The sequence below is a fragment of the Macaca thibetana genome, chromosome 16, assembly GCF_024542745.1.
Source record: "Macaca thibetana thibetana isolate TM-01 chromosome 16, ASM2454274v1, whole genome shotgun sequence".
Classification (NCBI taxonomy): Eukaryota; Metazoa; Chordata; class Mammalia; order Primates; family Cercopithecidae; genus Macaca; species Macaca thibetana.
The window spans coordinates 72,984,572-73,011,304 of record NC_065593.1 but is presented as its reverse complement, the minus strand read 5'-3'; the positions used below and the strand labels follow the sequence as shown (position 1 = coordinate 73,011,304).

Sequence of the window (26,733 nt, the reverse complement as noted above, 5' to 3'; positions counted from 1 at the left end):
CCGCAATAATTCTGCAACTGGCAGGAGGCAACGCAGGACCTCTTGGTGGCCTTGATAAGGGTCTTCTTTGGCTTGTCCAGGATGTGACCTTCTGCAGCCTCCATTGTTAGACATTCCAGGGCATTTTCTGCCTTTTAAAAAGCATCTGATTCTCATTCTGGTGTTTAATCAGAGAGAGCACGCTGGCCTCTTTCCATTCCTCATGGGAGAGCTCCATTTTTGTGCTCAATCTTTGGTGATACTCAGGGTTGATGTTTTAGTGGGCTAGACCTTCTGCATTGGATTAAAACCTTTCACATGAGCTTGATGAATTATCCAGTGACCAAGTCCCCTGGGGGCCTTCAGCCCTGTAGATTTCAGCATGATAAGAGTGGAAACGAGTCCATCATGCCTGGGGTGTAGTGAGCACTCACATCATGGATTTTTTTTTTTTTTTCCATTTTCCAAGCCCCTAACCATGTAAGGTGTTTTATAAGCATTATTTTATTTGAGTCTCTCAACAATTCTATACTACTGGAATTATGCCCCTCTTCATTTTTCTAGATGAAGAAACATAGGCTCAGAGACAAAGCTTCCCAGTGCTCAGGGTTACATGGTGAAGGAGGCAGAGTTCGCACGTACACCTGCTGAGCCACAGGGACCATGCCTGTGTGTTTCATTTATGTGCTATCTGCTCCCCGAGATGAATGAGGTTAGATATTTTCTTAGGAGAAGTAATACTTGGAAGGCACAAATGGGGTACGAGAAACATATATTCAGCTTCTCTGTGGCTAGCAGGCCTGAGCCAGCCCCCTCCCCCTCTGTATTTGAATATAGTCCCATCTGTTACCCACCTGTGTAAGGCTGCCAGGTAAGGAGGATGTAAGGCTGTTGGCTGGCAGGAGGCGGCACACAGTAGGTCCACAGACTAGTAAAGGCAATGCCTGTCTGACTTCTGATCTTAGGGCTGTACCTCCCTCATTTGTGTCCAAAGACCCAACATCTTTAGGATTCTCCCCCCGCCCCCTCCCCATCTAACCCTGCCCACTGACAACTCCAGTGCCGCCTTCTAAAGTTCTTTTGTAATTCTTAATAATTAAACTATGCTGATAAACTATGCTAATTGCCTAGATCTGTGGTTCTGCAACATTTATGGACATCAGAATCACCCGGAGGCTTGATAAACACAGACCACTGGACCCCACCCCAGAGTTCTGATTCAGGAGATGATGCCAGTGCCGCCGGTCCAGGGACCACACTGTGGGAACCACTGGACCAGGGAGCCTGGTCCCAGTTATACGTGTGTTGATGGTGTCTGACCAGTTGCATATCTGGTAATTCAGCCTCACTGGGAAAGATGCCATGGGAAGATAATGAGGAAGGCATTTGGGGTAGGAGGCTCAGGCCTTTGTCCCTTCATCATAGCAGTAGATAATTACCTTTTACGTTGATGTGCAGTGGCGTTAGACAGCTTCTCACGGTTGTGAGCCTCTGCCAGCTCTTAAATCTCCAAGCCTGCTTTCTTCTGTGGACGAAATGGCGTTTCCTTCTAATTATTTTTGATTCCCATATCAGGTTTCTCAAGCTAGGATTGCATTGGAAGTGCCTGGAGGTCTTGTTAAAGTGAGGATTCTGAGTTATTAAGTCTGAGGTGGGACCCAAGGTTCTACATGTCTAATGAGCTCCCAGGTGATGTAGATGTCGCTGGTCCATGGATCAGCACCGGGCAGCAATTCTGAGTTACAGCTGTATACAGCAATGGTGCTTGCCCCTGCTGCCCAGTAGAATCACCCAAGGAGCTTTTAAAAACGAATATTTGAGCCACATTCCTTGGAGATTCTAGTTTAATTCTGGGGATTAGAATTTTTAACTCCCCCATTCCCCAACTCCCTTGTGATTCCAATGTACAGTCAGAGTTGGAAGCCATTGGCCCTTACCCACAAAAAGGGATAACACCTTCTGGGAGGTCAGGTGCATGTGCGGCACCATGGACCAGGTCGGGCTGGTTGCCTCCATGCTGGGAGGGTGCGCCATTACTCCTGGGGTGCTGCAGAGGTCACCTGGGAATCTTGTTAAATAATGGATTCTGCTTCGGCAGGTTTGGGGTGGGACCTGGGTCTCTGCATTTCTAATAGATATCTGAGTGTTGCTGATGCTGCCAGTCCAGGCTGGTGCTGAGTCCCAAGACCCGCCCACAAGGGCCCACACGATGCCTGTTATCTCTGCCGGTGGTGGCAGTGGGTAGCTTTTCTCATGACGAGCGTTAGAGGCGTTTGGCTTCCCACCATCTCTCTCCTTAAATGCCATCCTGACTTCTCTTTTACTCAGCTTGGTATTGGCACAGGACACTGGGCAATATAGGTCCGTTCTCTTTTTGTAATGTTTTCTTCCTTCTCTCTTCACAGTACGAGATGCAAAAAATCTAATCCCTATGGATCCAAACGGGCTTTCAGATCCTTATGTGAAGCTGAAACTTATTCCTGATCCCAAGAATGAAAGCAAACAAAAAACCAAAACCATCCGCTCCACACTAAATCCCCAGTGGAATGAGTCCTTTACATTGTAAGTGGTCTCTCCTTGATCAAATCTCGTTCCTATACACCATGCAGTTGCCCACCTCGTTGTTTGAGGTAATGAAGTAGGTTCATTATAAACGTCTTTAAACGTGTCTTCAGTCCTAAGACCTCCTCAGGCTGCCATTAGGGAGGTAGCTATTAGCACCTGTTTGATAGATAGTAATTTGATTTACCAAGAGTTGCATAATTCCGGCCTCAAATTATTACCATTATCTAACCTGGTTAAACAATTCTGTGAAAGGTATTAAAGATGATGTAAAAATGTATCCGGTGTGTCCACCTCTCGATAGACTTAGGTTCTTTTGAGAGTTAGGGGAGGGCATAAGACAAGAATTTAAATAATTTTTAGACCACAGAATGAGTGAGTAATATAGGAAGTGTTATTGCCACTGAAACGGCAAGATCATTCTTGCCTTCAAAGAGAGAAGACCTCCTGGAAAAGGTGACACTTAAAGCCAGCCTGGGAGGGTTGCTAGGATTTCAGAGGTAGAGATGGTAGAAGGGGAAGAAGGAAGGAGGGAATAAATAAGTCAGGAAGACTGAGTGCAGCTGAGCAAAAGCAAGAGGTCCCCTTTGTAGACTAGTATACAGGAAGCAGTTTTTCTGTGGACAACCAGAAAGGTAGCTATCTATTCTAGAGGGACCAGCAAGCTCTGCTCTGTAAAGGATCAGATAGTATATATTTTAGGCCTTGTGGGTCATATAGCCTCTGTTGCACCTGTACAACTTTCTAGTGCCAAAGCAGCCATAGGCAATATGTAAACAAATAGCCATGGCTGGGTTCTAATAAAACTTTATTTATAAAAATAGACGGTGGGCTAGATTTGGCCCATGGGTCATAGTTTGTTAACTCCTCCTGTAGCGCTTTGGTTGCCAGCATAAGGGGTTGGTATTTTACTGGACCAGGAAGAGAATCAAATATACTATTTCTGTATCTCAGGCTCAAATCATGTACAGGTGGTATCTCCCAAGAAACCATGATCAAAATAACCTAGTGTTTGCATGTGTGTGTGTCTTGTAGCAAATTGAAACCTTCAGACAAAGACCGACGACTGTCTGTAGAAATCTGGGACTGGGATCGAACAACAAGGAATGACTTCATGGGATCCCTTTCCTTTGGGGTTTCGGAACTAATGAAGATGCCAGCCAGTGGATGGTATGGAGGCTGCTGAGGTTGAATATGTCTCAAAGCATCAGACCATTTAGACAGTTAGGTTTCAGTCTCTAAAATGTCAGTTGAGACCGGACATGGTGCCTCATGCCTATAATCCCAGCACTTCAAGAGGCCAAGGCAGGTGGATTGCTTGAGCCCTGAAGTTTGAGACCAGCCTGGGCAACATGGAGAAACCCCATCTCTACAAAAAATACAAAAATTAGCCAGGCGTGGTGGTATAACCTGTAGTCCCAGCTACTCAGGAGGCTGAGGCTTGAGGATCGCTTGAGCCCAGGAGGTTGAGGCTGCCGTGAGCCATGATTCACCACTGCCTTCCAGCCTGGGCAACAGAGCTACCCTGTCTCAAAAATATAAAAATTTAAAAAAGTCAAATGTCTACTTCTCTACCTGTGGCCTCTCCATAGGATGCGTTTCCCAAAACAGCTTGACTAGAGGTTCAGGAGAAGGCTTGCTAAACTTGCGGTGGTAACTCTCTTTCTCCTGTCTTTGAAAGGTACAAGTTGCTTAACCAAGAAGAAGGTGAGTACTACAATGTACCCATTCCAGAAGGGGACGAAGAAGGAAACATGGAACTCAGGCAGAAATTCGAGGTGAGGATAACAAAATGCCTGGAAACACCTTTCCTGTAGAAAGCCTGACTTCAGGAACAGCCGAGATAGTGTGGTCACATTTTCGAAAGGCAAAAAAGTAATCTAAATGTTAATGATCTTTTTCTTTATTTAAAAACATAAATGTTGTTCACTCCCTTTCCTTTGCAAGCTGTTGACTTTTTATGACTCTTATCACTTAGAAAATGGAAACTGGAAATATCCCAGAAATGAAAGCATGGTTGATTTTTGCATAAGAGATCGATTTGCACATCACTGGGGAGAGAAGCAGCCTCTGAGGGGCAGGATTGTTCTTACAAAGGAAGACTTGTGCTCTTCTGAAAAGGAGGAAGTCATTTTGGCCTTTCCTTGGGAGCTCATTTGTGTGTAATCAGGCTATCTGAGACTTTTTTTTTTCCCCCTGCAGAAAGTACAAGGTTCCTAATTTTGTTCTGAAAGACCAGCTTAAACAAATATGCCTTTGTGTGTGATCCTTTTTTATCTATATTCCAAGTGTTCAGCAAAGGCCGCCTCCTTCCCTTCTTCCTCTTGGCATTTGTGTTTGCCTCTGTCCCGGATTCCCGGGTCTTTTTTCTTCTCCTCCTCTGCTGCTTACTTCTCTTTTTCTTCTCCTCTCTCTCCCTTCTCCTCTTCCTTTACCAGACATCTCAGCTTTTAGTAAACAGTTCTTTTCTCTAAGCACCTTCCTTATGTTTTAAAGTCACAACTTCTAATATTTTTCTGCTTCTCTCATCACGCTTCATTTTGGCTGTTCGAGGGACTCGTAGAGTAGCCTTTTCAGTCTGTGTAACAGGTTAATTCCTTTGTGAATCTTTCTCTTCTTCAGACTCATTAGAATTCCCCAGAATTTCCCCACTCTAGAGCAATACACGTGCACACGCACACGTGTATAGGTGCTGAACTGTTACTGAAATGTTGACACTAAAGGGATGCTATTGCTCCTGTTTTCCTTCTTCTGTTGTTCTCTAAGAAACAGACAGATCTGGGGGATGGGGAAGAGTGGTCTTGGGAGGATAATAAACCTCCTTCATGCACCCTGCAAAAGAAACATATAGGTCTTATCCAGAGAGAATGAATCCCAAAGGATGTAAAACATGCAGTTGTTCAAATTACTTTGTTAAACTGATGTTTGGTTAAAGTCTATGTTGGTGGCAAATACTAAATGGCAGGGGCTCTGGTTAGATGTCCTTGGGAGCACGAACGAGTGAAATGATTCACAGGTGATAAATGGCAGTGAACAGCAGGCCTCAGGATTGAGGCAGTAGGGAGTGGTGGAGACTGGGGTAAGCTGGTAAGCTTGAGCCCTGTCTGCAGGTGGCAGCTACTGCTACCCTGCCCGACTTGACGTTTCTCACACGCGAGTCCAGGCCTGTGTTGCCAGATCTTCCTTCTTCAAGAGAAGACAGAAATCCAGGTTTTTATGTGATACATTCTGATTTATCTTAATGTTGGCAGAGTTCTAATGTTAAAACTTAGAACCAGGCCAGGTGCGGTGTCTCACTCCTGTAATCCCAGTACTTTGGGAGGTTGAGGCAGGCAGATCACTTGAGGTCAGGAGTTCAAGACTGGCCAACATGTCGAAACCCTATCTCTACTAAAAATACAAAAATTAGCTGGGTTTGGTGGCATGCGCTTGTACTCCCAGCTACTCCAGAGGCTGAGGCATGAGAATTGCTTAAACCTGGGAGGCGGAAGTTGCAGTGAGCCGAGTTCATGCCACTGCACTCCAGCCTGGGCAACAGAGCAAGACTCTTGTCTCAAAAAAAAAAAAAAAAAAAAAAATTTTAGAACTGTCCAGATGTGGTAGCTCACACCTATAGTCCCAGCACTTTGGGAGGCCAAGGCAGGCAGGTTGCTTAAGCTCACAAGTTTGAAACCAGCCTGGGCAACGTGGTGAAACCCAGCCTCTACGAAAAATGCAAACACTAGCAGGGTGTGGTGGCATGCGCCCGTAATCCCAACTACTTGGTGGCTGAGGCACGAGAATCACTCGAACCCGGGAGGCAGAAGTTGCAGTGAGCCAAGATCACACCACTGTACTCCAGCCTGGGCAACAGAGTGAGACCCTGACTCAAGAAAACAAACAAAATCTTAGAACTCTGTGTAGGTCAAATGTGCATCTATTGCTTTAGACACCAGTAGGATCCAACCAGTCAGAACCAGCTGGCAGTCTCTGCTCTTCAAAAATAGAGGAGAGAAAAAATAATTTTAAAAAATTATTTGTATAGTTATATATATTACAATATGTATAAATATAAATATGTGTGTGTATCTGTGTATCTACTATTTGTCTATCAATAGAAAAGAATGAGATTCTTTTCAAAGAGGCCTTATGATATTTAGAGGAATTCAAGTACAAAGATGAAAGTCAGGGTTTTGGGGCAGGTTCAAATGACTATGCCAGGCATAGCTCTTTTTCAATTTGTATTTCTTCCCTTGCTTCATTATCTGTTTCCACCCCTACCCTGCAACTGAAGATGCAGACCCGGGGTACTAGAGAGGACCACCTTGAGCCCCATCCCTGATGTCACACCACCTCTGTGACGGATGGATCCTTCTAGAGAGAGTTTCAGGACTGAGTGCCAGCATTCCTCAGCTGTCTCAGGCAGGGGAGGAACCTGAGGAGCCAGAAAGAACCTTCCTTACTGAACGTTATGCCGTGGTGTTGATCACGAACAGTCACTGGGTCAGGGGCTGCTGGCGCAGAAAGAATGCATTCGAGGGAGGAACAGCACGGGCGTTCCCCATGGGGTTCCTCACAGTAATGTCTGAGACTTAGCTTTGCTGCTGGAGAAATATTGACCTACTCTTTGTGCTTCATTGTCGTGGCTTCCTGGTGAGTAAACCTCTTGTTTTTCTGGGCAGTGAGTTCAGCTTTTTATAAAGGTCAGAGTTCCAAACAAACAAAAACAAAATACAGGCCAGAGGCCCTGAGCAAACGCGAAGCATTTCTCTTGGGAGGCTGGTCAGAGGCCCCGGGTGTGTTGCTGGTCACTATTCCTCCTCCTGAGAGGGCTGTGGACTTGGCAGGAGCGCCAGCCCGAGACTGTGCAGCATCCTCGGGAGAGGTGGCGTCAGCAGAGTTGCATGGGGTGGAGGCTCTGCTCTTCAGCCTACTGAGGGCTATGCCTGGAGCATCTACATGAACTGCATTCTAGCCTTTGCTTTAAATACCTTTCAGCTTATAGTTCCTAGATTTTACTCAAATTACATTAGCTCATTTGCTTAGAGCATTTACAAAAAAAACACAACTGCGAGAGACTGGGCAGAAAGCCACTAGAGGATGGCATCAAAAAGATGCTGAGAATTTTATGACAGCTGCCATGCTTCATTTTAAAAATGCATATTCAGATCTGATTTTAGGCAGGGGTTCAATCACATAATGGTGTTTTGTTGAGGTCTATAAATGTGAGAGTTGCAAGACTTCCCCAGTGCCAAGTTACTGGGAAGGGATGCACCAGGGCAGAAAGGCTGGCATCCACATTTGAGCAGTTCTGGGCGGCAGCCAGGCTTTGCAAACAGGGTGCCAGTTGGCATCAGGTCCAATTTGAAGCACCTCTTTGAGCCCCCACCCCGTTTCCTCCTTCTCAGTCTGTAGCGTGAGTGCTTCTCAGTGTCTCCAGACTCCCCTCTCTGGGCCCTTTCTCGCCAAATAACTGCCTTTCTAACTTGCTTTCCATCACATTAGTCTTTTCTTCCCTACCCACTCTTTCATAGATATTTTGCCACCCTCCAGTAACAGTTTGATTCAGCTGAGTAAGATATTTTTGTTAAGTTCAATGATGAATCTGTATTGGTTGAAACACACATGAGGGTTCGTCCTGCTGGGAACAGGCATCACTCAGTGGCATCACACAGTGTCCAGTCTGTCCTTATCTTTCCATGTCCAGCTCTGTTTTCTAAAAAGGGTTCCCTCCATGCAGTTTTCGAATCCTTCTCCAGAAATCAAAAGTCATTCCGTTGGATGAAAGAGAAACCAAATGAGCATTTACAACTCTGCCACTGCGTTAGTATTCATTCGATAATTAGATGGAACATTTTTGCAATTTAAATGGTTGGTTCTCAAATCTTGGCAAACAGATTGATCAGTGAGTGGTGAGTGGAGCTCTTAGGAGCCAAGGAATATTCCAGGGTGGCTGGAGATGACCTTCCTCGCTAGTACAGATCCTGCTAGAGCCGTTCATTCTCCTACAAGACAAAACAAGCCAGAATCTTGATTGCGATATTCATGGACAGTGTGTCTGTGGGCCTTTAATCTGTTCCATGTTTGTCATCAAGTAAAGTACGCATGGTCCCTGATTCACAAACATAAATAATGCGTTTTTCCATTGGTTAAAGTGAGGTGCCAGCAGTGGGCTAAGCAGACAGTTCCTGCTTTCTGTGGAGCTTACGTTCTGTACCTGTGGGTCCTGCTACAAAAATCTTTGGGAACAAAGCAGGGAGCTTATATCCCCTGTGCTGGCCAGTGATTCCCCTGAATCTCCGGGCACTATTGAGGACAAATGAGATTCCTGTTCTTTCCTCTCACTCCTTGGTCTCTGCTCCCTGTGATCAGGCTCACGGCCAGAGTTGGGAAAAGGTCCACCTTGCATTAGAGGCAGTGCAGAGGATGGGTTAGCTCTGCTCAGCAAACTTCTTCTGTACATAGTCAGAGAATAAATATTTTAGGCTTTGTGGGCCATGCAGTGTCTGGTATAACACTCAACTCTGCCGTTGCAGCTCAAAAGAGCACAAATACATAAACAAATGAGTGTTGGTGTATTCCGATAACAAGTTACTTACAAAAACAGCTAGCAGACCAGACTTGGCCCAAGGGCCAGAGTTTGCCAACTTCTGGTTCAGCCCATAGGCTCTAGAATCAAATCCTAGTTTTGTCACTTATTTATTATGTGACCTCTCTGTGCATTGGCGTACTTAACTGTAAATGGAAAAAAACAGGTCAGGATAACTAGTTCTGTTTTTCTATTAGTTATAAATAGAACTAATATCCTGATACGATCGGATATTAGCTGTTGGCAGGGCAGTGAATATAACACCACAGTGAGAAGTCAGCTTGCACTGACCCTTCTCCATTCAATAGTTTGATGCTGGGTCTCGATTACAAACTGAAAAGTGAGCACATATGAAAGATGATTTGGCCGGGCGTGGGGGCTCACGCCTGTAATCCCCGCACTTTGGGAGGCCAAGGTGGTGGATCACGAGGTCAGGAGTTCAAGACCAGCCTGGCCAAGATGGTGAAACCCCGTCTCTACTAAAAATACAAAAAATTAGCCAGGCATAGTGGTGGGCACCTGTAATCCCAGCTACTCGGGAGACTGAGGCAGAGAATTGCTTGAACCCAGGAGGTGGAGGCTGCAGTGAGCTGAGATCGCGCCACTGCAATCTAGCCTAGGCAACAGAGCAAGACTCCATCTCAAAAAAAAAAAAAAAATTGATGTGAATCACACCAAGAATCAATACAAGTGTAATCATAATGGTTGTTGCAGCTAGTAATTCATTAGAGAAGTGATTAAGTTAACAACAGAAACGTCACAGTTGATTGACTACTGATTGGATTCACATGAAGGTCCAGTACTTTTGCTGATGTAATGTTGCTCTCTGATCTTTTACAAAATCTGGGATCTGAATCGTTCACATCTTGAGCTGTACCCAGGGAGTTACATGCTACATTCACATTTCCAATGGTTTAAAAAAAAAAAAAAGGTATCTTCTAGCCACATCTTTCCCTCTTTTAAAACAGTTCCAGAAGTTCTTATTGTCATTTGCATTTCATTAGTAAGCTTGGTATTTTTGTTTCATGTTTATCCATCAGTTGTTTCTTTCTGTGAGCCTATTTGGGCTACATCTACCTTCAGAGTCTTGGAGTTGTCTTAGAATCAAGAAAATGGGCTGAGAGGTAGGGGAAGGGTAAAGGTGAGGGGAAGGGAGTTCTGGGACCAGTTTCTAGGCCTGCCTGGGATCCAGCCACTTCCTATCCCCAGAGTTACATTCCTTCGTTTCCTCAACTCCCCCTTCCTGCTGTGCAGAGCCTTTCTCCTAAGCTTGGCCCCTCTTCCCTAGAGCTGTTTACTTTGTCTAAGACCTTCTTCCCCAATCCTGCAACCTCAAGAGAAATCAAGCCAGAAGGGCAAATAACCCCAGCCATGGACCTGGGGCTGAGGGCACTTCAGGACAAATGATGAAGAGACCACATCTCCCTTCTCCATGCTTCAGGTTTCACAAAACGAAACACACATTTGCTCATTTTGCTCCAGTTTCACAATGACTACTTTTAATTTGCATTTTGATGGCTTTTAGCTGGGAGTGGACTTTCAATGAACTCATTTCTACCTGTGGGGTTGCTTATCTACTCCATGTGCTGTTAACAGTTAATGGAGATTCTAATATTAAAAAGTCAAGCAGCTTTCCTTAAATGAGCCTACACCATTCAATTCTGCTCAATTGTCCAGGCTTTTTATTGTTTTTGTCATTTGTTACTTTGTTCATCATTTTAAAAATAGAGCAAAATAAGAAGCTAAAAGCACTTTGACCTTTTCCTCTTCTTATTGTAACCGTAACTTTTGCTGCACACCATTGCTGTCTCTATACACCATTGCTCTATTCCAGAGCAAGTTAAACATCTAATATTAAAAAAAACCAAAAAGACACTTGTAGCAGAACGAAGACAGCTAAGAGCCAGCACACCTGGGGCTTCGTCTGCGATGGGATATTTCTGTTGTCAGAAATGATGTCCCATCAGAAAGCTGATGGATAATATATCACGTATTACTATTTTGAGTATCAGGACCCAAGAAAACAAGATGAGTTTTTTTAAATTGCAGTGTCCCTTGAAGCTTGTGTGAGCTCTCTGAAGGGAGATACTTTTAAAGTTCTTATAAAGAAAGAAATTTATAGCCAAGTGTGAAAAATGAAGTGCGGTTTTGAGGACCAGTTCCCACCCTGTCCCTTCCTGGGGAGCAGGAGTTGTGATGTTGATACAGCAGTGATGAAAGCAGGGGGAATCATGGCAATGCCCGCTGTGTGATGATCAGATGCTAGGCAGTTTCTGTGCGGGGCATGGTATATTACTTTCATATGAGAAGTGGTATTGCATAGTGATTAGAAGCCTCAGTGTTGGACCCAGACTTCTAGGTTCAGATCCTGCCCCTTTTACATCCCAGTTGTATGACCCGGGACACATTACTCAATGTTTGAGCATGGTATTTTCCTAGAAGGAATATGCAATTTAAAACAGCCATAGTTTCATATCCCCGCTCTGCCACTTCCCAGCTGATGATCTTGGATAAGTTCCTTATACTCTCTGACCTTTGTTTTCCTTGTTTATGAAGTGAAGATAATAATAGAGCCTGCTGCATAGGACTGCTGTGAGGATTTACTCAGTTCACTTATGTAAGTTGCTTAGACTAGTACCTGGCATAGAGTAAGTGCCCAATAAATGTTTGCTAATTATATGCAATAGACACGATTTGCCCAAATTTGATTTTGACTTATATTTATGGAAAGTTATTTATATGTGCAAATGAGGTGCTATCAAGAGGTAAGAGCATTCTTAGAACCCTGTTTTGAGCATTAGAAATTGTTATCAAGGACTTCTTTCTGAGAACAGACCAGTGGATTGGTTATTCCAACATTTGTAGTTTCTTAGCACCTGAGGTTGAACCCGAATACTTCTATCTTGATGACGTTTTCAGCAGACAGGCTTCCCAGTTCATCTCTGCTTTCACTCACTTTCTCCTGACATCTGGCACCCAGGAGGCTGGTGAAGGTTGTTTGAACTCGAGTGCACACCTGATCGAGAGCTTTGGCATCTGAGGGACCTGCCTTTTGTACCTGCTCCCAGGTTGCTAATGCCACGTTAGCCTGACTCAGCCGTAAGCATCTGTGCTCTGCCTTAGAACCTCAAGTCAACCCCCTCATAATTAGTCTGATTTTTCCCAGTCATAGACCATTGTCCTCACACCTAGCCTGTCTCCTCAGAGAGTTGAGAAAGCCTTGGAAATTCTTCTACCCATTAGACAAGTCATCCCAGAGGAACCCAGTCTGTCTACCTCTTGTGATTTGAAGCACATTGTCAGCTGAATCATAAATTCTAAAAAGTCAATAGCTACATTTCGCCTTATCTTGGAAATCCTCTAGAGCCACACTGTCACAACAGAATCTAAAGCTAGATGTCAGCACAGTGGTGGAATAGGAGCTTTCACCATCATTCCCCTGTAGACACATCAATTTTGACAACTACCTATGGACAAGAGTATCTTTGTAGGAGTCTGGGAGGCCAGCAGAGAAGTTTCAGCACACTGTTGGAGGAAAAACATCCACAAATAAACACATTGAAGAGGGTAGGAAGAACTAGTTTTACTTTATCTGCAATACCTCTCCCCCAAGGCAGCACTGCTCAGAGCCAAGAGAGACTCCCTCACCCGTAATTCCTCCTAAGGGGGAAAGTGAGAGCGTTGTAAGTAAGCACCCAGCTCCCCCAGCCATCCAGAACACTGCCCAAGAGCCCCACTTCTTTCTCGCCTCGCCCAGCTTGCTGAGATAATCAGCATGACTGAGAGATTGGGAGAGGCCCAGAGCAGGAAAGAGAAGCTGCTGACCCTCTGAACTGTTCTACGGACTCCATCAGGAAGCACATCCACGAGCTGCTTGAGACACCTCATCTACTGTTCCCAAACTCTGCACACCTCACCCCCCACCCCCGCACTGGCTCCCTAAGTGTGCCCCCATGGACAGTGAATGCAAGCATATGCAGACAGCCAGCTCAACTCTGTGGGATTGGGAGAAGGTACTTGAGTATTTCAGTACATCATTCTAGCACTTAACCTAGCTTTGCAGGATTGAAAGAAGGCATGCAGTGTCAAGAATTAGCCCTCGGCCGGGCGCGGTGGCTCAAGCCTGTAATCCCAGCACTTTGGGAGGCCGAGATGGGTGGATCACGAGGTCAGGAGATCGAGACCATCCTGGCTAACACGGTGAAACCCCGTCTCTATTAAGAAATACAAAAAAAAAAACTAGCCAGGCGAGGTGGCGGGCGCCTGTAGTCCCAGCTACTCGGGAGGCTGAGGCAGGAGAATGGCGTGAACCTGGGAGGCGGAGCTTGCAGTGAGCTGAGATCCGGCCACTGCACTCCAGCCTGGGTGACAGAGCGAGACTCCGTCTCAAAAAAAAAAAAAAAAAAAAAAAAAAAAGAATTAGCCCTCAAGAGGGAAAAAGAAATGTAGAGCAGGTCCATCCATAGAAAAGGATTAAGAGAGTCTCGTTATCCATAGACAGGCTGCCTGGTGAAGGCACTTCTCTCCTGATGCCAGTCAATAAGGAATGAGGAGGAGGTGACTGCCTCCTTCAAATGTGAAGACAGCATTTGAAGGAACAAGACTTCAAAGGACAACACTTCAAGGAACGTGAAAAGTTAAGCCATGACTTCACAAAGGAACACAATATTCCAGTAAGCAACTACTAAAAAATGGAGATCTAAAAATGACCTGACAAAGAATTTAATTGTTTTAGGGAAGCTCAGAGAGCTACAAGAGGATACAGACAACAAAATCAGAAAAACAAGAACTCAATAAAAAGATTATAAATCGTTTTTAAAAAGAACAAAATTCTGGAGATGAAGAATACAATGAATGAAATGAAAAATTCAATAGAGAGTAGCAACAGCAGATTTGATCAAGCAGAAGAAAGAATCCATGAACTTAAAGACAGGTCATTTAAAATTACCAAGTCAGAAGAAAACAGAAAGAAATGAAAAGGAATGAAGAAAGCCTGTGGGATTGATGGGACAACATCAAAAGGGCTAACATTTGCATTGTGGAAATTCTAGAAGAGAAAAAGAGAAAGGAGCAGAAAGTTTATATAAACAAATGATGGCCCGGGTGTGGTAGTTCATGCCTCTAATCCCAGCACTTTGGGGAGACTGAGGCAGGTGGATCACTTGAGGCCAGGAGTTCAAGACCAGCCTGGCCAACAACAGCAAAACCCCATGTCTACCAAAAATACAAAAAATAATATTAAGTATAGTGGTGCATGCCTGTAGTCCCAGTACTCAGGAGGCTGAGGCACAGGAATCGCTTGAACCTGGGAGGCAGGGATTGCAGTGAGCTGAGATTATGCCACTGCACTCCAGCCTAGGTGACAGAGCGAGACTGTCTTTAAAAAAAAAATTGACTGCAAACTTCCCAAGTTTGGAGAAAGATATGGACAGTAGAAAAGATAAGCAAGCCAGGCACAGTGGCATTTGCCTGTAGTCCCAGCTACTTAGAGGGCTGAGGCAGGAGGATAGCTTGAGCTCAGGAATTTGAGGCTATGGAGCAGCTTCGATTGTGCCTGTAAATAGCCACTGCACTGCAGCCTGGGCAGCGTAACTAGACTCTCTCTCAAAAAAAGGAAAAGATTAACAAAACTAAGAATTGATTTTTTGAAAACATAAGCAAAATTGATAAACCTTTAACTAGACTAAGAAAAAGAGAAGACCAATAAATAAAATCAGAAATGAAGGAGACATTACGACTGATACCACAGAAATACATAAGATCATAGGAGACTACTCTGAACTGTTACACACCAACAAATTGGATAACCCAGAAGATATGAATAAATTTCTAGAAACATACAACCTACCAAGACCGAATCATAAAGAAACAGAAAATCTGAGTAGGCCAATAATGAGTAAGGAGGTGGAACCAGTTATCAAAGATCTCCCAAGAAAGAAAAGCCCAATACCTAATGGCTTCACTAGTTTCACTTTTTAAGAGACAGGGTCTCACTCTGTTGCCCAGGCTACAGTGCTGTAGCACAAACGTAGCTCACTGCAGCTCAAACTCCTGGGCTCAAGCAATCCTCCTGCCTCAGCCTCCTGAATAGCCGAGACTACAGGCATGCACCACCACACCCAACTAATTTGTAGGGATGAGATCTTGATGTGTTACCCAGGCTGGTCTCAAACTCCTGGCCTCAACTGAACTAGCCTCAAGCCTTATTCTCCTTTTGCTGGGCCACTGTGCCCAGACTCTACCAAACATTTAAATAAGAATTAATACCAATCCTTCTCAAACTCTTCCAAAACACTGAAAGGGAAAGAACATGCCTGAGTTCATTTTTTGGGGCCAGCATGGCCCTGATACCAAATCCAGACAAGGACACAACAAGAAAATAAAGGCCAATATTTCCAATGAACAGAGATGCAAAAATTCTCAACAAAATACTATCAAACCAAATTCACCATCACATTAAAAGGATGATACGCTGTGATCAGGTGGGATTTATTCCTGTGATGCAAGGATGGTTTAACATAATCAATGTGATATACAACATTAATAGAATGAAGGATAAAAATTGTGTCATTATTTTAATAGATGCAGAAAAAGGATTTGACAAAATTTAACGTCCTTTCAAAATAAAAATTCTCAACAAATTAGGTATAAAGGAATGTACCTCAACATAATAATAGCCATTTATGACAAGCCCACAGTTCACATCCTACTCAATGGTAAAAAGCTGAAAGTTCTTCCTTTCAGATCATGAACAAGATGAGGATACCTATTCTCTCCACTTCTATTCAACATAGTACTGGAAGTTCTACCAGTGCACCTAGGCAAGAAAAAGAAAAGGCATCTAAATCAGAAAGGAAGAAGTAAAATAGTCTGTCTGCAGATGACATGATCATATATATAGAATACCTTAAAGACACCACCAAAGAACTGTTAGAACTAATAAACAAATTCAGAAAGTTGCAGGATACAAAATCAAAATACAAAAATCAGTTGTGTTTCTCTATGCTAACAATGAACTATTCAAAACAATGTAAGAAAACAATTATATTTACAATAGCATCAAAAACAAAAAATACTTAAGAATAAATTTGGCCAAGGAGGTGAAATATCGGTACACTGAAAAATATAAAACACTGATGAAAGACATAAGAATACCCAAATAAATGGAAAGATGTCCCCTGTTACTGAATTGGAAGAATTAATATTGTCAAAATGTGTTTACTACCCAAAGTGATCTACAGATTATATGTAATCCTTATCAAAATACCAATTATTCATATAATTTTTTTTCCACAAAGGAAAAAATAATCCCTAAATTTGTGTGAAGCCACAAAGACCCTGAGTAGCTAAAGTAATCTGGAGCAAGAAGAACAAAGCGGAGGTATCACACTTTCTGATCCAAATTATATTATAAACCTATAATAATCAAAACAGTATGATACTGGCATACAAACAAACATACAAACCAACAGAACAGAATAGAAGGCCCAGAAATAAACCGCACACATATGTGATCAGCTATCTTTGACAAAGGCATCAAGGATACAGAATGGAGAAAGGATAGTCTCTTGAATAAAAGGTGTTGGGAAAACTGGATATCCACATACCAAAAAATGAAATTAGATAGATGCATCTCATAGCATACGCAAATATTTCATAACATATACAAATATCAATTCAAAATGGACTAAAGACTTAAATATGTAAAACCTGAAACCGTAGAACTAGAAGAAAACATACTTGAGGGGAAAGCTTCATGACATTGGTCTTGACAATGATTTTTTGGATATGACACCAAAAGCACTGACAACAAAAGCAAAAATAAACAAGTGGGACTACATCAAACTAAAAAGTTTCTGCACAGCAAAGGAAACAAGCAACAAAATTAAAAGGCAACCTGTGGAATAGGAGAGAATATTTGCAAACTATATATCCAATAAGGGTTTAATATCCAGGATACATAAGGAACTCATATAATACAACTCAAAGGCAAAAATAAAACCCACAGATTTTAAAATGGGCAAAAGACCCAAATAGACATTTTTCAACATAAGACATACAGATGGCCAACAGGTAAAGGAAAAGGTGCTTAACATTGCTTATCAGGGAAATTTAAGTCAAAATTGTCGAATTTATCATGAGGTATCACTGCAGACCTGTTAGGATGGCAGTTATCAAAAAGTCAAAAGATAAGTGTTATTGAGGACGTGGAGAAAATTATATAGGCTTTTGGTGGGAATGTAAATTGGTGTATCAGTTATGGAAAGACAGTATGGAGGTCTCTTAAATACTTGAAAATAAAGCTACCATATGACCCAGCAGTCCGAATTCTGGGTATATATCCAAAGAAAATAAAAATCACCGTCCTGGCCAGGCGCGGTGGCTCACGCCTGTAATCCCAGCACTTTGGGAGGCCGAGGCGGGCCGATCACAAGGTCAGGAGATCGAGACCATCATCCTGGCTAACACGGTGAAACCCCGTCTCTACTAAAAACACAAAAAATTAGCCAGGCATGGTGGCGGGCGCCTGTAGTCCCAGCTACTCGGGAGGCTGAGGCAGGAGAATGGCGGGAACCCGGGAGGCGGAGCTTGCAGTGAACCGAGATTGCGCCACTGGACTCCAGCCTGGGCGACAGAGTGAGACTCCGTCCCAAAAAAAAAAAAACAAAAAAAAAAAAATCACTGTCCCAGAAGAGATAACCTGTGCTCCCAAGATCCTTGCAGCATTGTTCACAATAGCCAAGATGTGGAAACAATCCATTTATTAATACATGAATGAATAAAGAAGATGTCTGTCACATATATATCTCATTGTGTGTGTATATTCGTATATATACACACACATATATCTACATATAAAGCCTCAATTATATATACACACATGTGTGTGTGTGTATATGTATATATATGATTGAGACTTTAAAAAGAAGGAACATTTGTAACACATGGATGAACCTGGAGGACATTATGCTAAGTGAAATAAACCAGACACAGAAACACAAATAGTGCATGTTTTCCCATATATTTGGAATCTAAGAAAGTCAACCTCACAGAAACAGAATAGAAGTGTGGTTACCATGGGTTGAGCGGGGTGTCAGAGAAGTGAGGAGATGCTGGTCAAATACAAACTTTCAGCTTTAAGATAAACAAGTTCCGGAGAGCTAATGTACAGCATGGTGACCAATAATAATAATAATGTGTTTTTATACTAGAAATTCGCTAAGTGAGTAGATCTTAAAGATTCTCACCACACACACACACACACACACAATGGTAACTGTGAGGTGATGGATATGTTAATTAGTTTGATTCTAGTAATCATTTCACAATGGATATGTACACAAAACATCACATTGTATACCTTAAACAATTATTAATACCGTTTTGTTACAGTCATGCCTCTATACAGGAATGCCTTCTGAAAATGTGTCACTAAGAGATTTCATCATGCAAACATAGAGTGTATTACACAAGCTTAGATGGTATAACCTGTTCCACACCTAGGCTATACGGTGTAACCTATTGCTTCTAAGCTATAAACCTGTACAGATGCTGACTGCTGTAGGCAGTTGTAACACAATGCTAACTATTTGTGTATCTAAACATAGAAAAGGTATAGTAAAAATACAATATAAAAGAAAAAAAGTGGTACACCAGTGTAGGGCACTTACCCTGAGTGGAGGTCGCAGGACTAGAAGTTACTCGGTAAGTGAGTAAGTGGTGAGTGAATGTGAAGGCCTAGAACAATACTGTATGCCACCACAACACTTAGGCTACACTGTATTTATTTTTAAAATCTTCTTTCTTCAGTAATAACCTTAGCCTACAGTAATTATTTTACTTTATAAACTTTTAAAACATGTTTTGACTCATAACACTTAAATAGCATGTAAAACACGAATACATTGTGCAGCCATACAAAAATATTTTTATCTCCTTATTCTATCAATTTAAAATTTTTAAATTAATTTAAATTTAATTTAAAATTAATTTAAAATTTTTTAATTTTTTTCCTATTAAAAAAAATTTTTTTTTGACCCTACACAGGGTCAGCATCATCCATATGGCCGTCCTCCACCTCTGCATCTTGTCCCACTGGAACGCCTTCAGGGGCAGTAATATACGTGGAGCTGTCATCACCTCTGATAACACTGCCTTCTGGAATACCTCCTGAAGGCTCTACCTAAAGCTGTTTTATAGTTAACCTTTGTTTTAATAAGTAGAAAAAGTAAGGCCTGATGTGGTGGCTCACGCCTGTAATTCCAGCAAGTTTGCCAGGTCAAGGCGGGTGGATCACCTGAGGTCAGGAGTTCAAGACCAGCCGGGGCAACATAGTGAAACCCCATCTCCACTAAAAATAGAAAAATTAGCCAGGCATGGTGGTGAGAGCTTGTAGTCCCAGCTACTTGGGAGGCTGAGGCAGTGCAATCACTTGAACCCGGGAGGTGGAGGTTGCAGTGAGCCAAGATCATGCCATTGCACTTCAGCCTGGGTGACAGACTGGGACTCCGTCTCAAAAAAAAAAAAAAAAAAAAAAGGAAAAAACATACTCTAAGATAACAATAAAAATATAGTATAGTGAATACATAAACCAGTTATATAGTCATTTATTATCAGCTATGATGTACTATACATAATTGAATATGCTACATTTTTCTATGACTGGCAGTACAGTACCTTTGTTTACACCAGCATCACCACAAACATGTAATGTGTTGTGCAACAATGTTACAGTAATAGGAAATAGGAAATTTTCATCTCCATGATAATCTTGTGGGACCACCATCATTTATGCAGTCCATCGTTGACCAAAATGTCATTATGTAGTGCCTGACTACATATAAAGCGTTTTTCTACATGTATAATCTCAGCAAAGTTTAAAAAAAAAAAACAGGAATAGGTTAAGTTCAGAACTGGGCTTGAATTTAAAATCCTCACTATTAACACCACCACTATGGATTTGGTTTCACTTAAACATCGTCTTCTGTCCCGTAAATTAGTGCTGTTATTTGGAAATGTGTGTATAACACTTTGCTCAATTTTAATTTGTACCTTTATTATAGCTTTAGAGTTAAGTTAGTGTACTAGTACATTTATTAAGGCTTATAGTTATCTGTACATACATATTCTACTAACTCTATTAATTTGTTAACACATGGAGCAAAAAAATAGTCTCAAGCTAGTTTAACAATGGCTTCTGTCCAAACTAGACCCCCCAGTAATATTGGGATGACTTAAGTCTCATGCAGAGAAATATGTGTGTGTCTTCACAGTTCTTGTATTTGTGACCATTCAGAACTATAAGAAGGTCTAAGCCAAAAGAAAATTGGCGATTGTGAATGAGCTGTTTTGTGAGGATTGTAAGTCCGGATACTACAGGAAGTATCACCCTGGATTCAGATTGCCTGAAAAATCAAATGTGTATCTGTTTTTACTTATTCAAAGGAAATATTTTGAGATTATCCTTCTTACTAATTAACAAATTAATATGATCCAATTAAACTATAATTAAGGTACTTAAATCAACAAAGATGAGACTCTGTTGCTAGGTGATATGTGGAAAGAGCAAGCAAGCATTTTTCTCTTTTATCAGAATTAGATTTTCCCAAAGCCTCCATTGTCTTTGAAGACTTTAATTCAGAATGCTCTTTTCCAGTTGGGGGGAAAACCCACAAAACACAGTTCACTGAGACCCTCAGATAAATTGTAGCTATTTGTTGATCTGATCAGCCCTGCCACGGTTACTATGGAAACCAGAGTGCTTTCAGATGACCTTTTAGACACAAAACAAAAAAATCTATGTGCCCCAATATGCTCTCTGCTTTTTTGTCCCTAAATAGCTTACTTAATTACTTTCTTAACTGTGTGATGTTAAGGGGGAAAAAAATCTGTAAAATGCACAGCAGTTGAAAGAGATATTTTAAGGTTTGTCCTTCAGCTTTGTCTTAGAAGCAAAGTCTTAAACTGCTATAGGAGACAGGTTAGTAGTAGAAATCATTTTCAAACACTCATTAGATCACTGTCAACAGAGGTTAACCTGGCATTCAACTGAGCAAACTCAAAGGAAGCAAGACAGCCTCTGAACGCAACTGTACAGAATTTCTCATGAGTCTGTCAGGGAGGGTGCATGTATTTATATTAGAGTGTTGGCAGCATGCTTTCAGTTTAATTTTTCTAGAGGAAATAATTTTGTTGGGAAACCAAAAAAGATTGTGCATTCTAGTTGTCTATCTAATGAATTCCTGAAACAACATAAAAGCCCTGTGTCTTGTAGTTACCCGGGATGGCCTTGTGGGTGGATGTTGCTGGTTGAAGAAATATTAGTTAATATTGGCTGGGCCTGGTGGCTCACGCCTGTAATCCCAGCACTTTGGGAGGCCAAGACGGGTGGATCACAAGGTCAGGAGATCGAGACTATCCTGGCTAACACGGTGAAACCCCGTCTCTACTAAAAATACAAAACATTAGCTGGGCGTGGTGGCGGGCGCCTGTAGTCCCAGCTACTCAGGAGGCTGAGGCAGGAGAATGGCGTGAACCCGGGAGGTGGAGCTTGCAGTAAGCCAAGATTGCGCCACTGCACTCCAGCCTGGTCGACGAGTGAGACTCTGTCTCAAAAAAAAAGAAATATTAGTTAATATCACGCAAGCCTGATATTCAATGTTAGAAGCAGCTATGCAGGGTGTCAGGCCCTGACACCCACAGGGATGAGCAGGTACCAAGGGTACCACCCTTCACTTCCAGGAGCTGGAAGGCGGGAAGGCAGAGCCAGTGTCCGCTAGCACTACATGAACGTGGCAGCTAAGCATTGGCACAGGTCTTCATGGCTCTGTCTCAAGCACCTAAGAGGAAATTAAAGCCCCTTAAAATAAAATTAAGAGACTTAGAATAAGGGTGAGACCAAACATAATGCTATTTGTTGTTTTCCCCGAAAAACATGCCCTACGGAGAATGAAGATTGCATGTCCCTGGAGCGGTAAATCGCAAGGGTTCTGAACTCCCTGGGTATCCTGAAAGAGGAAGTGGCGAGCAGCCCGAGCTCTAGATCTTGCACCTCCAAGTATGGGAGCTGGTTAAAAAGGCAGAGTCTCAGAGCCCAGCCCAGCCTCTGACCCAGTCAGAATATTATTTTAACAAGATCCCCAGGTGATTCCTGAGCCCATTAAAGTTTGAGAAATGCTGGTCAAGAAGATCAAACCTGTTGACTGATGAGTAAACAAATTCAGTTTCCTGTGGTCGTGAAGACAGCAAGGATAAACTTTATCACCCCCAGTATACATATTAAATAGAGTAGGGATCAGGCGGATCACAAGGTCAGGCGATTGAGACCATCCTGGTTAACATGGTGAAACCCTGTCTACTAAAAAAAAAAAAAAAAAAAAAAAAAAAAAAAAAAAGCCAGGCCTAGTGGTGGGCTCCTGTAGTCCCACCTGGAGGCTGAGGCAGGAGAATGGCATGAACCCAGGAGATGGAGCTTGCAGTAAGCCAAGATCGCGCCACTGCACTCCAGTCTGGGTGACAGAGCGAGACTCCATCTCAAAAAAAAAAAAAAAGCGATTTCAGTATTTTTAAGTGGTTGAAAAAAAGAAGGATATTTGCGAGACATGAGAATTTGATGACATTCAAAATCTGGTGCCCATAAATAGAGTTTTATTAACACAACCACATTCACTCATTCGTGTCTTGTCTATGGCTGCTCCTTTGCTACCTCGGCAGAGTTGAGTCCCTGCAAAAGAGACTGTATGGGCCTCAAAGCCTAAATGTGTGCCCTCTGGTCCTTTACAGAAAAAGTTTGTGACCTCTGGGTTAATGGAATATTAGGGTATTCAAACTGGGAGAGATGTTTAAGATCGTGTTTGTTGATGGGAAAACAAAAGCAAAAGGGAGTGTGCTCAAAGCTAGTTAGTGCAGGACCCAGACCTCCTGTGTGAGTTGACGCTTCTGTCTCATACCCTGTCCCTTCCCCGTGACACCCCTTTTCAGACTCCTCTCCATGCAGCCACCATGCTCGTTAATGCATCTCAGCCCGTGCTTGTGTTCGTTGGAAAGACCCCCCCTTCTCCTCCACTTCCGTCAGTCCCAGGCTTTTCAGATCCTACATGTCCCTTTACGTGGTTCTCCAGCCTCTTAAAATTGCCCTGCCTGTGCAGTCTAAAGGCTGCTCACTTGCCAGACACACTTGTAAGACGTGCCACCTTCCTGATTCCAGAGTAAGAACCTCAGGCCCTCCTCTGAATGCTTTGAAGTCTAAACATCAGGCCCATGAGGACTCCACCCTTCGCCTGCACTTTTTTTTGACAGCCCAGAGGAGGATGTCTGAGCCAACATCTTTATGAGGCTGGTTGGAGGCCTTCGGGGAAAGGTCATTTTAGAACCACAGGAACCTCCCTTTCTTCCTCTAGCAGTTACGTAAAACTCACGTGTGTGACAAATCTGGTTGCTCTTGAAGATGGACCAGTTTCTTTCCCATACATTTTATGATTCCAGAAATCAGTCATTCTGGACATTTCTAACTGGTGGATGCTCCATCTACTCTGTGTCAAGCACTGTCCCTGGGGCTAGAGACAGAACCTTGCTCTTGGGAACATTGTGGAGTAATACTAAGGGATATGAGACCTCGTACCTCATCTTCACTTTCCGGAAACGCCCCTGACCCTCATAGTGGAAAGAAGCGTACGCTCTGTCTCCTAGATGGTAGCTAGCCTAGATCAGCGGGAATCTGACCTAGGCCACAAGTCAGTTCTTTGTCCACGTAGCAGTATCTGCAGCTCTTGAGATGCTAACCTCACTGCTGAAAAGATTATGGCTTGCCTGATGCAACTTGCCTTTTACAGGCAGCTAGAACCGCAGAGGCCTCAGAGAATTCAGAATCACAGCTCCCCAGGTGGGATCCAGGAACCTGTGGCCGAGGTGCTTATGGTGCTGTCTTTTGGTTTTAGTTTGTTTTCATGGATGAGGCCTCTTTGCCCATTAGGACTGTTGCCTTGATTTACACATGGTGGTGGCACTTCATCATCATGTGTACAACTGGTTGGCCAGTTCATCAGGCCAACCAAGTGGGGTCATAGATCTCCTTGTTCAGGAATTCAGGGAACTCAGTGGCTGTCATGTCTTCAGCACTTCATTGAAAACCAAGTGGTTAACATTTGGCACTAGTGCAGCTTCCTGCCATTTGCCACTTTCACCTTGAGCAGAGGTGTTTTGTTTCCTCATCTCGCTTCCCAGCATCCAGGTGTGTGGTTCGGGAAGGATTCCCTGGGAGCTCTTGCACACGCGTAGAGCAAGAGGTACTATGCATGTCTGGGCTGGGTCACTTCCGCCTTTCCTTCGATTTTTTTCCCCCCCCAGAGGAGATTTGGGATGGTCTGTCGTATTCGAGTGTGAAACAGCCTTAGAGTTCTTTCTAGGTCCATTTGAGTCTAAGAATAACTACCCAGTGGCTGCCGGAAGGCTGTGAAGCCACATACCAATTGTATCAAGGCATCTCTGCTAAATGTTTTTTGTCTCCCTGTAGAAAGAAGCAGGTGACCTATTACAGATGGCAGTTGGAGGTAGGAACCTCCTAAAGTCATGCCATGTACTTCTCAGGGCATTCCAGCTACTCACTACAGGGTACCCTATGCCTATAGAAATCCAAGCAGAGATCAGACAACACTATGAGAAAGATGCAGAAGAAATGCCAGATTAAATTTCCTCTAAGGTTCTGTCCAATACCAAGATTCCAATAAGGGTGTTTTTGTTGCTGTTGTTAGTTCCCTTTAATCTTGATGTGGATTAAGATCGCTATCCTAAAATAGAGCTTTTGGGATTAGAACAAAATAGCCTATTTTAGGAACAATCGTAAATGGATTTGTGATTACTGACTTTTACAGGCCCATAATGATAACATGGAATAGAAGATAACTCATACCTGGTAAAAGAGATGAAAACTCGTAATTTGACTAGTTTCTCACTTTAGTAGACAAAGTCTTACCAAGCACGTAGAATCGGTTTGCCCCTTATCTCCTCTGTTCAGGTTCAGGGCTGTGATGACCCATTCAGGCTGTGGGATTTTGGTTCAGAAATCTGATCATCTGATCTGATCCCTCTCAAATTCTCTCCCAGAAGCCACCTCCTGCTGCATATGAAGTTGGGGGATTATCCCCATGAATCCTTGGAGAGAAGTTCACCTTCATGAATCCTTGTAGAGGCGTCTCTTTTGAGATGATTTCTTTTTTTTTTTTTTTCTTGTTGCCAAGGCTGGAGTATAGTAATGCAATCTCAGCTCATTGCAATCTTCAGTCCCGGGTTCAAGCGATTCTCCTGCCTCAGCCTCCCAAGTAGCTGGGACTGCAGGTGTGAGCCACCACATCTGGCTAATTTTGTATTTTTAGTAGAGATGAGGTTTCACCATGTTGGCCAGGCTGGTCTCAAACTCCTGTCCTCAAGTGATCCACCTGCCTCGGCCTCCCAAAGTGCTGGGATGACAGGTCTGAGCCTCTGCGCCCGGCCTCTTTTGAGATGATTTCAACTTATTTTTCTCACTTTAGTACTTGAAAAAGGAAAGTTATCCAGTCAAGATAGGTGTTTTTTTGTTTGTTTGTTTGTTTGTTTTGTTTTGCTTTTTCTTTTTCGGTGGAAGTTGAAAGTAAAAAGAAAAGCAAACCCTGGTTGTGTGGCATTCAGTCAACCGGGGCTTGGTTAACTCACTGTCCCACCAGCTTATGTTTCGTCAGTCATCTCGGGCACTTCAAGATACTGAAGAGCCTTCTGAATCATCAAGAAAAAATAAAATCTTGTTACTAATAGTTTCATGGTAAGCGGGTTTGGTTTCATCATCATTTATTGAAAAATAGCAATCTGTATATAACATTACTGGGCACCTAGCTATGTGCTACCTCAAGCGAGTCGATTCACCAAATACTCCAGGACCCCATCGTGTGAACTGGCCGATAGCAAAACACGTCCCTGAATGTAGTGGAGCTGTTTGATGTGAGACCATGTTCAGACACGGAAATGCCACAATGAAGAGAGAAGGGTCCTGTCCTCATAAAGCTTGATTCTAGGCCTTTCACTACTCAAACAAGGAAGAGTTACTTTCTACCGCTCCAAGGGCCAAATGGGACCTGCACCTGGGGTGCCTGCAGAGCAGAGTGCACTGGAAGGTTCTCTGCGCCTTCTCTCCTGGCCCTGGTGCTGTGTCTCGGGGTCACCATCGGTCCGCTGTGCCTGCCTGCATCGTAACTGGAACCTGTGCTGTATTGTATTCAATCTCGTTTTCTCGCGCTGCTAATTGTGTGTAGCATTTCCTGTGTGTAGCCTTTCTCCTACTAACCTGGCAGTTTTTCTCCTTCTCTTATCTTTTACAGGGCTGTCATGTCCGCTTCTTAAAGGTAGTTCTTCCTCCGCTCTGTCCTTGTCCACTTTTCTTCCACAAAAACACTTGCCTCGGTTTTTGTGGCTCCCAGGCCTCAGCCTGCAGCCATGCTCTCCACCCTTAAGGATGCACTGCGTGTTCTGGTAGCTTGAATCTCACACCTACTTGTGTCTTAGTCTGTGTGCTCCCCTCCAAGCAGCCATGACCCTCCCATGAGAAAAAACGTCATGTCTTAATCACCCAGAGAATAGACTAGTCTGCTCTCCTCTTC

At 43.1% G+C, this 26,733-nt stretch overlaps 1 protein-coding gene across 2 annotated transcripts in view; it reads left to right on the top strand.

The window, feature by feature from the left end:
* PRKCA (protein kinase C alpha) overlaps nt 1-26,733 on the top strand; it is a 516,290-nt gene that overhangs the window by 389,605 nt on the left and 99,952 nt on the right. For both annotated transcript variants that reach the window (XM_050762434.1, XM_050762435.1), the window contains exons 6-8: nt 2,385-2,541; nt 3,577-3,711; nt 4,223-4,319. In XM_050762434.1, the coding sequence (XP_050618391.1) occupies nt 2,385-2,541; nt 3,577-3,711; nt 4,223-4,319 (389 nt within the window). The remainder of the gene's footprint in view (nt 1-2,384; nt 2,542-3,576; nt 3,712-4,222; nt 4,320-26,733) is intronic.